Source organism: Saccostrea cucullata, unplaced genomic scaffold (genome assembly GCF_032062105.1).
Source record: "Saccostrea cucullata isolate Sc308-1 unplaced genomic scaffold, CSIRO_AGI_Scuc_v1 ctg578, whole genome shotgun sequence".
NCBI lineage: Eukaryota > Metazoa > Mollusca > Bivalvia > Ostreida > Ostreidae > Saccostrea > Saccostrea cuccullata.
In genome coordinates, this window is record NW_026932815.1 from 479,199 (window position 1) to 493,626 (window position 14,428).

General features: G+C 32.6%; 1 protein-coding gene across 1 annotated transcript; it reads right to left on the reverse strand.

Moving 5' to 3' along the window:
* Positions 1-564: 564 nt before the first annotated feature.
* Positions 565-14,378, reverse strand: LOC134236239 (putative lipid scramblase CLPTM1). The gene is made up of 14 exons (XM_062718412.1): positions 14,242-14,378; positions 9,103-9,273; positions 8,852-9,007; positions 7,497-7,614; positions 6,285-6,370; positions 4,629-4,746; positions 4,397-4,499; positions 4,093-4,237; positions 3,574-3,667; positions 3,255-3,445; positions 2,675-2,770; positions 2,414-2,549; positions 2,025-2,192; positions 565-1,805 (listed from the first exon to the last, which is right to left on the reverse strand). The coding sequence occupies exons 1-14, from the start codon at positions 14,314-14,316 to the stop codon at positions 1,585-1,587; spliced, it is 1,878 nt and encodes a 625-aa protein (XP_062574396.1). The 5' UTR covers positions 14,317-14,378; the 3' UTR covers positions 565-1,584.
* Between the last annotated feature and the right edge of the window lie 50 nt (positions 14,379-14,428).

A 14,428-nucleotide genomic window follows, 5' to 3' on the forward strand; every position in this document is an offset into this window, starting at 1 on the left:
AGCACATGAGATGCTTTAGGCCTTCAGTGGATGCATTGTACTGTATATCCATTTTTTTTCGCGTGTTGGAAATTTTGAAAAAAAGGGGTAGATTTAAGTACAGTTTTTACTCTGCGTAAGTTATTTTTTACGATTAATAATTTTTTTGTTTCAAAAAGTAATGTTTTTATGTCACATTATAGCTGACATAATTTCTGCGTGTTTTATATTTTGCGAATTAAAAATGGTCACAAAAAATGAAAATATTTTATTTAATAAATGGATATACAGTAATTACAATAAAAGTTCTTCTCAATTTAAATAAAAGACTCATTAAATTAATTGTAGTCACAGAAAAGATCTTGTAATTATGAGGAAACAATCTTCTATTTATGAAATAATTTTCTCTCATATTGGTAGACAATACAACAAGATGGACATTTGATCCTCCTGCAAGTACGTCCCCACGCTCCTTATGTTACATGGCCCAAAGTCAAAGGTGTACCATGAGTAAGCATAAGACACTCCTTCATCAAATGATCACTTGAGCCGTTGGCTTGGCTAAAAAGCTGTTAACAATACAACTAAAAATGAAAATATTTTATTTAATAACTGGTTACAATAGTCATACATATAAAAATCTGCAAACTGAATAAAAATAAATATGTATATTTCTACATAAGAATGTTACATTCACTGAAAGTAAGAATAATTGTAGTCACATGACATCATAAATTTATAATACTCGTAATCTCAATCTACCACAGGATTTCTGGAGGGAGATATGGCAACAATGAGGATATTAAAGTTACAGAATGAATCATTTTCTTACATAAACGCTGTGCCACCATTCTGGGCTTTGAAAAGTCCTCATGCTACTTCAATATCTTTAAGCAAAGTATACAATCAAAAATGTCTTTGCTTTGGCAGTCAAGTATAAGTAATTTGCAATGAAAGGGGATGATTGTTAATAAAAAAGAAGAAATCTCTGAAGATCACTCTGTTTTTGCAACAACTTATTTTTACAAGTTGGGTATTTATGAGAAAAACAATTTTTTTTTCAAATTTTGGTTACTGCTCTTTAAAATCTTTTATAGTATTAGTATATGCTAGAATGAAATTTTGCCAGAAGAAGGTTTCAAGTAATTAAGCAAAAGATAAAGTTCTCACACATAAAAAGTGATTAAAAACATTTTGTAGATAGTTGTATTTGGCAAATTGTTAATGTATTAATATTCATAAGAAAGGGGGGTAAGGGGTAATACATGTAAGTGTTAAGGAAGAACAATAATCTTATAACTTTGGCCACAGCCTTCAAGATTTATGAAAGGACAACTTATTTAATATTGCAGTACTCTTGGAGTACATATACTAGTTTGTTCAATAAACACATTTTCACAACTTCTCAGATATTGGGAATTAAAAGATAACATGATGTAATCTAACTTATAAGCTTTCAAGTGAACACAGATTTTGACAAACATAAACAGTGGATTATATTTAAAAGATCTCTCACAATGTAACCTACTACCACGTTCATTAATATATAATATTAACGAGATCTGACAACATCACAAATAGGCATACACACAATCTATCACTCCATCAATCATTCTTTTTGTCCTCAGCTGACTTCTCAGTTTGATTATCGGAGTCCTCTGCTTTTGATGGCTCTATGCTAGCTTGCTGGGACACTGTTTCTGATTGGTCAGTTTTGATCTGGCCGTTCTGGTCAAACATTTCCTGACTAGTACCAAACTCGTTAAGGCGAGTTGGATCGATTGGATAGATCCATCGCTGATAAAGGAAGATGAAAAATACAACATCTGGAAAGAAAAATGTAAGGATTGAATTTTTACTTGTACAGCACATATGCAATTACACTCGCAATCAGGGCTATAAACCCAAAACCACAAATAAAATATGAAATCTTTTCTGAATAGTAATTCTTCATTACTTTGAAAGAATTACATCAAACATAAAATTTCATAAAAACCTTTCAGTATGCAAAACTGTTTTTCAACTTTAAATTGTATCTTTCTTACCATCTCTAAAACATCCTATCCTGTATAGCGTAGGCATCTTGATGACAAATGCAAATATATCGTCTATAAAGGTGTTGAGAGCTTTGTATGTCATCATCCTCCAAGGAAGATGGGCGACAGACTTCAGCTTATAATTGATAAACAGCTGAGGGGTCATCATTATAAAACCTGAAAAGGATACCCTTTAAGTAAAATACATGTATGATAAAGAACTGCTTTACAGAAAAATACAAACAGTGCTTCTTTAATATTTTCATATTTTATAAAATATCAATTTGTATTGCAGAACTGAACATAAAAGAGTTAAAAACATCCAATTATTGTAATATGTTATGTTATCTAAAGTTTATTCTATAATTAATAAAATATTGCATATTTGTACCACATACCAAAAGTTAAAAGGAATCCGTATATCATGTTAAGCACCCAAGAGTACCAGCTCTTGTGTTCCAGATAAAGCAGCGAGTATACAGCATATCCAATCAACAAAGGGAACAGCAACCAGGATAAGTACTTAAACGCCATCTAGCAACCAGTACAAACATGAGGATTAAAAAACTTACTGGGACAGGGTACTAGTTTATATATCAGTTAAAACTACAAAATAACTTTTTCTACAGATTCATGTTATGTATACTTTAATTTCTTACCATATCATATTTTTTGGTGTTAGATTCTGTATAAGTAGATTTGTCTTCATAAGTCAGGCGAGGTATAACTCCGAACCATGGATTCTCTCTATCAAGCTGAAATAGTTAAATGTTTTGATTTTTACAACTGTAGTGATGAACGATATAATTACGATCTAGCACAATATTATTCCTTAATGTACATCATATAAAATGTAGAAATTACAGATAGCTTATTTAATCCCAGACCTTTTGGAGTCCAAAATTTAATACAGCCTGTGAGATAAAAGGTACGAAATTCTGGTGAGTTATCAACAAAAAGATTGTAACTCACTGTCATTTATTTATTATTCATTCATTGTATTTATTTATAAGTTCAAATACTAACACAACTAAGGGCAAATTTTGTCCCCTTGAAATACAAGGAGAAAATGGTAACCTTACCATCTAACACAAAATTATCCCTTCAGTTTTATTCATACCAACACTGTTGTCAGAACTTTTTTTTTGCAAAGCCAGAATGAGTTGAGACTAGTATCTTCAATTCTTTTGACATTATACAAGGAATATACAGTTGTACTCCTGAGAAAAGTCTGCCTACCTTGACAGTAACTACTTTGGTGATCTTCCAGATTTCAATCAGGAGTCCAATGGAGACGCTTATTTTTACCATAAAGTTGGTTTCATTATCCAAAACATACAGAACCACAATCAGGGACTGGAAGACATTGAAAAAGACAGAACGGACAGACAGACCCTCCAATGACTTACGGTTCTTCCAGAACTGTATGTCTGAAAAAATAACAACACACCTTAAAATTTTGTCAGCACTACCCATAAACTTCAAGCAACAGTTAATCCCCCTTCATCATATTTTATTTCATCTTTTTTCTGCTAAGTTCAAATAAATTTCAAATTACCATTTTTGAATGCCAAGAATTCAAATACACTGTGGACAATGGATATAATAACAGTCAAGGCCAATAAATAGGGATTAGTCTCCATCACCGTAGTCTGTAAAAAAAGGTAGAAACAATCTTAAAATAAGGATAATCCTGAAAAATATATTAATCGAAATAGTATATATGTATTTTAAATACTGTATACAGGGTTATTTTCGCCCTTTCACACTTGCAAACAATTTCGCCCAGTTTTATATTCGCCCACTCACAGTTTTGCTTAAGAAATTACACTGTGTTCTTTGGATTCGCCCCATTTTAAATTTCGCCCAACAGAGGTTAAGGCAAAAGGGGCGAAAATAAAATGGGGAGGGGGGTGAAAATTTCCCTGTATACAGTATCCTTGATACACTATATTTTATCTAAACAAGCATCTGAACCAATATTATCATACAAAATTTAACTCTGTATCACATAAAACTAGTCTTTGTTTAGCACTACATGTATTTTTATACAAACTTAATAATCTCCTGTTTCTACCTTAAGGCTGTCCTGGTCTTCGTCTGACTCCTCCATGAAGTCGGCTCCCAGCATTCCATACCATTTATTTCTCATCCCCTGAGCAGCATACATCTGCCACTTAAACAAGGAGATGGGGCTGTAGGTCAAGGTCAAGTTCAACTCACTGAAATCACAAAACGTGTAACTGAGTAGTTCTTTAATTCAATGATGTGCAATATTTTTTTATATCATTTTTGCATATCATTAAGACAGTAACTTGATCCAAAGAGCAGCATCACATTGAGTTGATAGGTGCGTATCATCAAATCAAAAAGTCACTTACGGTGTTGTCTGGTTGATGGGCATATAGTCTGTATTTAGGTTCCAATAATCATTGAAGTATAGTATTGGCTGATACTCATCTGTGCCTGGTAGAAACTCCAAGTCTACAATGTAAAGAAATCTCTGGTAATGACAACAAACAAACACCAACATGAAATATCAAGAATTGTTTATTAACAACAGCTGTGTGATGCAATGAAGACAGTATATTTGGGGATCGCAAACAAACTCACATTCATCTAAAGGTTGTGGTACGTGACTCTTCATCCAGGGAGAGTGGTCATCCATTAGATTGATAGTGAGGTTTGGATGCCAGTAATTCAGAATCTCAAACGAGCTTCTGTTGGCTGTCTGAAAACGAGACAACATATTGTTACTGATAAACAACACATACTCCATTAATGCTGGAACCAATCATATATTTTATAAAATATAAATTCTATCCTACACTGTTGTCCTCTTGACCTTTTCCCAAACAAAAGAGGACAGTACTGTTCACCTTTCCATGATTACCACCCCCCCCCCCCTCAATAAATTCTACCTATTAGATAAACAGAGTTTGACACCAAATAAACATTCTGGTAGTTAAACTTTTGTAATGTTTGTGGAAGGTCCAAGTAATGAAATACATTATTAAGGTCTTCCGTTTCCAACGGAAGACCTTCTACTGATTCTGTTGGTAAAGATTATTAGCTTCCTAGACCGCAACTTTGAGGCCTCATATCTCACTCATTTCTCAACGGATTTCGCTCAAATTTTCAGAGGTTATGGACGTTTATAAACTCTATCAGAATGCTGACTAAAATTTCAAAAAATCACTTCCGGTTTTGAGTTATTTCCCTTTAAACGAAAATTTATAGGCTTTCATTTCCAGACAAAGGCTCAGAGACGGCTAAAGCTGGAGCAGAAATTCTACTGATTTTAGATAATACAAGGATTGAAGTTGTGCACATCGGTTTTTGTTTTTCGATTTCTCTATTCAAAATGGCGCTATATAGGGGTCAAAAATATATAAAAGAACCAAAAATTACACATATTTTGCTTTTTATCTTCTTAACTAAAAATATTTTGTTAAAATATATAGAGCATAATTTGTGCAGAATTAGAAGATTTCAAATGATATGTTGGAAAAAGGGCTGACCCCTAAATTAAGGGATCTAGAAGGGCCAAAAGTTTTTTCCAGATATCTCAAAAAGTATTGAGAATTTGTTATACATCAAAAAAGCAAAGTTGTTGAAAATGTCAAGCTTAAACTAATAGAGTCGTCAAAATACGTCCAGCGTCATCAATTCCGGCCAAACCGGAAGTAGTCGGAAAACGCATATTTTTGCCGTTTTGGACAAGTTTTTGGGTAACATATGTCTCTGGGAGCTTAAAAATTAATTTTCCATGCGTCGTCGTCACTTCCGGTTAAACCGGAAGTAGCAAAAAATGGCTTATTTTTGCATTAATTAACATAGCTTTAGAGGATTCAAAGCATTTTTTGGGCGTTATTTCTCATTTTTCTTAAAAATGAAAGCTACTTCCGGTCAAACAGGACGGAAGACCTACTCGTTGCTTTGCAACGAGCTTTGCTCTAGTATCCATATCTAACTGTACAACTTATATACACAAGTTACTTCTCCATTGTAACTGATACATTTCCAATATGAAGATAACACAAACATTACTGCAGTGTGGATCTTTAATATAGATGAACGATTCACACAAGTTTGGTAAAGGTAAGAGCTTGAAGATATTTGGGAATGCACTTGCTCATTAAACTTTTCACATTGCCATAACTTTTTTTTCTGCAGAAGACAGTGATTGGTGCAGATTTCTGACCGATCAGCTGCAGTGATTGGTGCAGATTTCTGACCAATCAGCTGCAGAGTTAGATCCTGACTGACCTGAATAAGATCAGGGTGAACGTCTGTCTCTCCTGTCAGTAAATTGGTCGTCTTATGGTACCTTCTTTTCTTGTATTTATTGAGACCTAAAAATAAGAACAGCAATGAAAAAAGGGATTGAATAATATATTAACAATAATCAATTGAACGAATACTCAGCTCTAATTACTATTTAGCTATAAATAAGATAAATGGATTATGTTTACTCAGTAAATTTGGTAGATTATCTTTTTCATACATTATGATTTCTGGAAGGAGTTGACAGCTTCTAATTTAAACCTAATAATTTTCAAATTCTAATCATTCTAGAAAACTATAAGGACAAAAGTTGTTATTCATGAAACTATGGACCAAGAATGTAGAACATATTAAAAAACATAGATAATCAAAGATTACGAAGCTCACCTCTACAAATGTTATCAGTGTAAGTAATGCAAATCTCACGTAATATTTTCTTAATAGTTAGAATTTATCCCAACAACAATATTCTTGCAAGTTCTGTTTAACCCCTTACATGGCGTATACACATTTTTACACGTCTAGCATGAAAAACATATATAGTATAAACAAATAATCATAACTTTGTTAATACTGCATATCTAGGACCTGTTCAAACACTTTAACCTGATCTCTGTATGGAGAGTATAGGTCAGATCCAGCATCCGAAGCAAGTCTGGTAGTGTCCATCCCTAGATGCATCATCCATGCAAGTTTGGTTCAGGTAGGGCTTATAGTTACTTGGAAATGAAAATGTAGGTCAGATCCAGCATCCCAAGCAAATCTGGTAGTGTCCAACCCTAGATGCATTATCCATACAAGTTTGGTTCAAGTAGGGCTTATAGTTACTCGGGAATGAAAACGTAGGTCAGATCCAGCACCCGAAGCAACTCTGGTAGTGTCCATGCATGTTTGGTCCTTGGGAATGGATCTGCTCTGAAAACTTTAACCTGGTCACTCATTTGGAAAATGTAGGTCAGATCCAGCAACTGAAGCAAGTCTGGTAGTGTCCATCCCTAGATGCATCATCCATGCAAGTTTGGTTCAGGTAGGGTTTATAGTTATTTGGGAATGGACTTGCTCCTAAAACTTTAACCTGGGACGTCGACGCCAACGCCGGGGGTATAGCATAAGCACATCTCGACTTCGTCGAGGTGAGCTAATTATATTAACGTTAGCAGTACAACGTGCAATTCTATCATTATATGTACTTACGTTTTGACCTGTGCACTGTGAACTTCCTGGAATATTTTCCCTTATCTCTAGGGTTAGGAGATTTACCCGCTTTCACAAAATAACAGTGGAGGTATATTGATCCATTGTTTATCACATTCTTAAAATGAAGTACAAAAAAAAGGTTATGTAAAAAGTCATAATTCATCACAAAAATGTTTCTCTTTAACTACAATAATGTAACAATTAAAAATAATACAAGATGTTTGAGCCTTTACATTCCCTCTCCACCAGTACAACTTACCGAAAATGTTTGATAAATTCACTCTAGCAGTTTGCCATTAAACATGATAATTTATGAATAGCAGTTTTTATAATACTAATTTACTCTAGGCAGTTTGCCTTACTAAATACTAATTAACTCTAGCAGTTTGCCTTACTAAATACTAATTAAATCTAGCAGTTTGCCTTACTAAATAATAATTTACTCTAGGCAGTTTGCCTTACTAAATACTAATTAACTCTAGCAGTTTGCCTTTTATAATTAACTTAGCAGTTTGCCTTAAAATACTAATTTACTCTAGCAGTTTGCCTTACTAAATACATTTTAACTCTAGCAGTTTCCTTACTAAAAACTAATTTACTCTAGCAGTTTGCCTTACTAAATACTAATTTACTCTAGGCAGTTTGCCTTACTAAATACTAATTAACTCTAGCAGTTTGCCTTACTAAATACTAATTTACTCTAGCAGTTTGCCTTACTAAATACTAATTTACTCTAGGCAGTTTGCCTTACTAAATACTTATTTACTCTAGGTAGTTTGCCTTACTAAATACTAATTAAATCTAGCAGTTTGCCTTACTAAATAATAATTTACTCTAGGCAGTTTGCCTTACTAAATACTAATTAACTCTAGCAGTTTGCCTTACTAAATACTAATTAACTCTAGCAGTTTGCCTTACTAAATACTAATTTACTCTAGCAGTTTGCCTTACTAAATACATTTTAACTCTAGCAGTTTGCCTTACTAAATACTAATTTACTCTAGCAGTTTGCCTTACTAAATACTAATTAACTCTAGCAGTTTGCTTTACTAAATACTAATTTACTCTAGGCAGTTTGCCTTACTAAATACTAATTAACTCTAGCAGTTTGCCTTACTAAATACTAATTTACTCTAGCAGTTTGCCTTACTAAATACTAATTTACTCTAGGCAGTTTGCCTTACTAAATACTTATTTACTCTAGGTAGTTTGTCTTACTAAATACTAATTTACTCTAGGCAGTTTGCCTTACTAAATACTAATTTAATCAAGCAGTTTGCCGTACTAAATACTAATTAACTCTAGCAGTTTGCCTTACTAAATACTAATTTACTCTAGACAGTTTGCCTTACTGGGGGAGCCTGGATTTTGCTCTCTTTGACATAGGAGCCATCCCCGTTAGGTCCACTTGTCCAGTCTCCATACTCCAGACCCCTCTGTACCCAGAACAATGCATCCTCATTAAAATCAGTCAAGTCCTCTTGTTCTGTCACATAAATGTACATGTCCTGAAAAACAAAAGCATTTCAAAATGTTCATATAGCCTCACAAGCATACAAAATCTCTTTCATCAAAAGGTGCCATAACTGAAGTCACACCATACCATTTTCATGCCTTTAGGATATATATTCTGAGCATATGGAGTTTTCCCCCCTTTGCCATCTGATGTGTTTGCAGGTGGTGTCCCTCTTCTGAAGAAACTACTGATCATGTAGATGATGAGCATCCGCACTATCAGGGATTTTACTGTAGACCATACCCCTCCAGGTGCTTGCTAAAAGGCAAAAAGTATATATATATCTCAACAGGTACTGGCATAATGATAAACTATGTTTGATGTCTATTTACAGGTATTAGGTCTTTTATAAAGTATCATTGTTCATTGATACATGCAGGGTTCTCCACATTTGAAAAAACCTTTGTTTTGAAGTCTACGGAAGGTTAAAAACCGAGTAACGATTTGATCGATTATAAAGTATCATTTAACCTTCATTTATCACGATTGTTTCACAAAACTTAATTACTGCAACACAAAAAGTTGAAACAACCAATAATATTCTTTCATCTAGAAAATAAAATTAAGAAGAAACATGATAAAAAAGATTGTGAATGAGTAATAAAATCCCAAGACTATAAAAATAATTTGAAAGAATTAAAAAAATTAAATAATTTAATAGAGTAACCATGGCAACATTTAAATTAATATACAGAATTAAAGTTGCCTGTTGTATGAAACATTTTATCTAAATATGAATGAAACTGATGAATGGGGTAGCTTAGCCCAATATAACATCCTCTCAATGCCTCAGCTTCTTTTATTACTACAAAGTATATCATGTCTATGAAAACTTACTGATGGTATGCATGGTAAAAGTAACGTAACATCACCAGTTGCATAAATTTGATACATATGTGATTTTGCTTTTTTTAAAAATCCGAAACGTTCTTTTTTCTAAATATTGTATTTTTGCGGATTTTTCTTGTCTACTTCTCCACATGCTCCAGTGCTAAATTTAGAACCATGTGACGTCTATAAAAACGAGAGAGTAATACTACCATTGGCACTAAAGATAATAAAGAAAAGATAAGCAAATGGATTTGATTAAATACAAAGAATATGACATCTTGACAGCCTTAAGGTTATTGGGGTTTTTTTTCTTGGCTCAGAAACTTGAATCAGATGCTTGCCGATTTTCATGTCGTTACAGCTCGTTTAAATATGTCATCTTTTTAATTTGTGATTATACTAGAACACATTGGAATTCCCTGAAATTTACATATCTACAGGATAATTAACTCTCAAAATATTGATCATCATCTGATTGACTCTACATTGTCACGCTTCACAGCATAGTCGCTGATCAACAAGCATATTTGTTTAGCACAATCCGCTTTCCCTTGAGGCATGCGAGGTGCATGGCACTTGTAGTATAAACACAATTAACTACTCAAGTCATTAAACAGTTGGTTTCAATTTTAAAATGCCATAAAAATTTAATCATAGCAGCTGTCGGTTTTAACCATGGCGCAGCTCGTTTAACCATGGTGCACATAAATTTAACCATGGCAGGCCACCATGGTAAAACCCCTTGTGGCTTAAAAAAAAGCCCCGGGCTATGGGGCTTCCATTGCTCTTTAAAATGTACAAATTAAAAAAACAGAATTTTTTAACATACTATTGTTTCTACAAGAGACCATGCACTTTTAAGGTCACCTGAGCATTATTTGAGTTTCTAAAGGTAAGGCATACTATATAAAAGTAATAATAATATGCCCTGCTTAGCCCAATATAGGACCCAATTACCTGTACATCCATTTTATTTGTAGGGTGAAACGGTTCACTGCTGTATCGATTCACAGTGGTGTTTTTTTTTATGCCGAATTCTCTACTTTGGGTTCAGTTCACTTTTCGGAAAGGATTATTCAGTCAGGTTAGACATAAGGTATAAACACGTAACTCAGTAAGTGTAAGTATGAAATTGAAAAAAGTTTTGCAGAATGATAGTTTGTAAAATAATCTAAACAGTCAAATCAAGCTAATCAATTTCTTTTAGTCATTTTGCACGTAAATTGTAAGACTAGATTTAGTAAAAGAAAGCAAATAAAACAACATTGAATTTGTTTTCTTCTATCAAAATATATCGTATAAAAAATAACCATACAGAGACAATATTATATTTTTTATTGAAATAATTTTTAAATTTTTAAACAAACAATAACCATTTAAACGGGAAAATTTATGTGTTGAATTTTTATGGCTACTTATTCATGAAACACTAATTTAATAAACCATTCTTTCACTATAATGTAAGTATGAGTCGCCATTACTGTTTATTTGTTGCTTTTTATGATGAAAGAGTAGGACGTTTAAAAACTGAAACGAGATAGTATTATAAAAATATAATACGATAACATTGAGGGTTCCGGTTTACGTTCAATTTTTCAAAGCTCTATATTCAACATTATGCCGTTATAACTTATAAGCATTATACTTTTTATTTTCTAATCAATAAAAAGCAACAACAGGGGTTATCTATCTTAGAACATATACTTGGAAAAATAAAATAATACATCGCTAGTTTTCACTACTCGTAAATCGGAATTAAATATGTTAGACCATATTGGTTTCTAATCTCAGACTAGATAGTTTTGTTTAATATTACGTTTCCGATATCGATTATAACAGAAAAAAAATGTTTATAACAGACACAGAGTGTGTTTTCTTTGGTAAATATGAAATAAAACAACTTGTTTGGATGAAAGGTTTTTTTCTGATAGACATTAATATTAACCTTCGTGTAAACGTTTACTCAATTTGTATATGTTTAGAGCATTTAATTGAAACGTCGCCGTTTACACGTGGCGCGTCAACTTACCCAAATGGACCCAAATGGAAACACAAATGGACCCAAATGGAAATCAAATGGAAATCAAATAGAATATTAAATATGTATTATCGTTTTTTATAACTTATTTAAAATGATGAAAATAAATGTACAGAAAAATTTACAGTTACAAATGCAGTTTTATATTTGTTATTAATCTCTAATATTATATTTTGAGACATGAAGTTTTGATAGTATTCTATCAGGTCTGGACGATTTCTAAATATGGAAGTCAAGAACGATAACCGAAAGTTGCTATAATTGTACATCAGGTACACGTATTTTTTTTTCTGTCCAATCAGACAACAGCATTTTTACACACCCCAAAACATATTTTAAAAGAACAAAAAGATAACACGTGCTTTTGTTTTTTTTCCTCAAAAAGATTTTTTTAACAAAAAATCTGTAGAATATGAAAACTTTTGAAGAATAAGGTATTCCCCACATTTTTACCATGAACGACCTTGACATTTTTATCTCAGTAAAGAAAAAAAGTAATGCACGATATAATGTAATTGTTTACAGAGGTATAGATCGCACCACCAAGTTTTTATCAAGTTCAATTATAACATTTACCAGAATATATTATATGATCTAAATATAATTTTGATCCGTCCGATTTTCATCGATAATGCTTAAATTCCATGTGTATAGATCAACTCACACAAGTGTTTATCGTATGGAGTATACACATATAGTTTTAAATTATCACGGGTTTCATGAGCGCCGAATACTTAGCTCTGCAGACTTTAAATGGGCATAAGGAAAGGCGTATAACGTGGAGAAAAGAGAATCCTGTAATTAGTCATGAATGCATTTTATCCCAATATCTTACCTCGCATATCAGAAACTGCGTGACTGTTGTAATATACATTCAAAAATGATAAAGACTGATATCTTTTCGATAAGATTTTTATGTCAGGCTCTAAAAACGAAAATTTACCGTATTGTATCACGTAAGTTAAACTTTTGACTTGAAACCGAGATAACCCATAAAAATTTGTTCACGGTAGAATTGTCATAAATATTATATTATTCACAAATGCGCATAAAGTTTACAAAAAGTTTGTTCTAAAAAAATCTTTTGAGCAAAAAACTTAAAAACCACGTGTTTTTATTTATTTTCTCATGGGTTTGTCTAAAATGCTGTTATCTATGGCAAGGATTAGTGCCTTGTTTATTCCGTGTATTAATAGATTCATCTTTGACTTCCTTATTTAGAAATCGTCCAGACCTGTCTATATACCCGCAAAATTTTTTGGGGTGGGGTGGGTTGGCATGCCCCCCCCCCAATCTATTCCTACGGCCATAGAAACTATCAAATACTTCAGTTTTGTATTCAATTATGTTCAATAGTTATTACAAATAGAATTAAATCGCATTTTTAAAAATACAATTTTAGAAAAAAATTATATTTAAATATTCTCTTTTTGTCAACATGGTTATTAATAATTTCATTATTTTCTATATTTTATATAAGTAAAATCTTGAGAATACGATATAATATCAGTGTTTTCCCTAAGAACCGGCTACCGGCCAAACTGACTGCTTCAATTGACAAAAATTCCGCTTTGAAATAAAAAAAATTGTTGTAAGGTCCATAGAGATTTTGTTCATTAACCTCTGCCCCTAGCCTGTTACAACTGATCTCTAACCCTTTACTTTGAAATAAAGGGAAAACACTGTACTTACAGTTACTGTAATATATATATATTTTATACATTTGAGTTTCCATTTAGGTCCATTTGAGTTCTATTTGTTTCCTTTTGGGTCCATTTGGGTTCCATTTGTGTCCATTTGGGTAAATCAACGAACCCTTTACACATGTAATCGTTTCGCCCTTATATAGAACCATGAAGGAGGCATAACGTTTCACCCACTTATTTGGAACATTTTATCTAGGCTAAATAACTATCAACTGCTGGACAAATTTGCATAATAAAGAATTTTCCTTAGAGCTTATCATCCAGGCTTTTGTGTTTACCTCCCAAATTTTGTTTGAGGGAGATAAGCTAAAACATCTTAAGATTGAAAGGTACAGAACATTAAGAGAATTATCATTAATTTCCGCAAGTTATTCAAGTTACCAGATAAAAGATACAAAGGATATATGAAAGAAGAAATACAGTTAAAGAGTCTATGGCTTGTGCTGTTATAAAAACAGAATGAAAAACTACACTAACATGTTCAATTTGAATTTCATCATTATAATGTCTATAATATAGATGGATTCATGCAACGTGTATTTGTAAAATAAGGAACAAAGAAGCTCAGACAAATTAAAAACTCCGAAACCATTTCAAATAAGCGGGAATCTTTTAAAACTATTTTGTGACGCGGGATAAATATATATATACCTGCTGCGCCCCATTGGCTTGGTCGGCGCCTTCGACGTTTCCATTCGCACCTTGTGCCAGCTGAGTGTCCGCCATGATTTTGAAATAGCCTCTAACCAAAAGCACTTCATAAGTTTTTAGTTTCTTTCTGTGAATTTAATAAAAAAAAAATTCTAAATTTGTAAAATTTGCAATAGTAACTAAATTT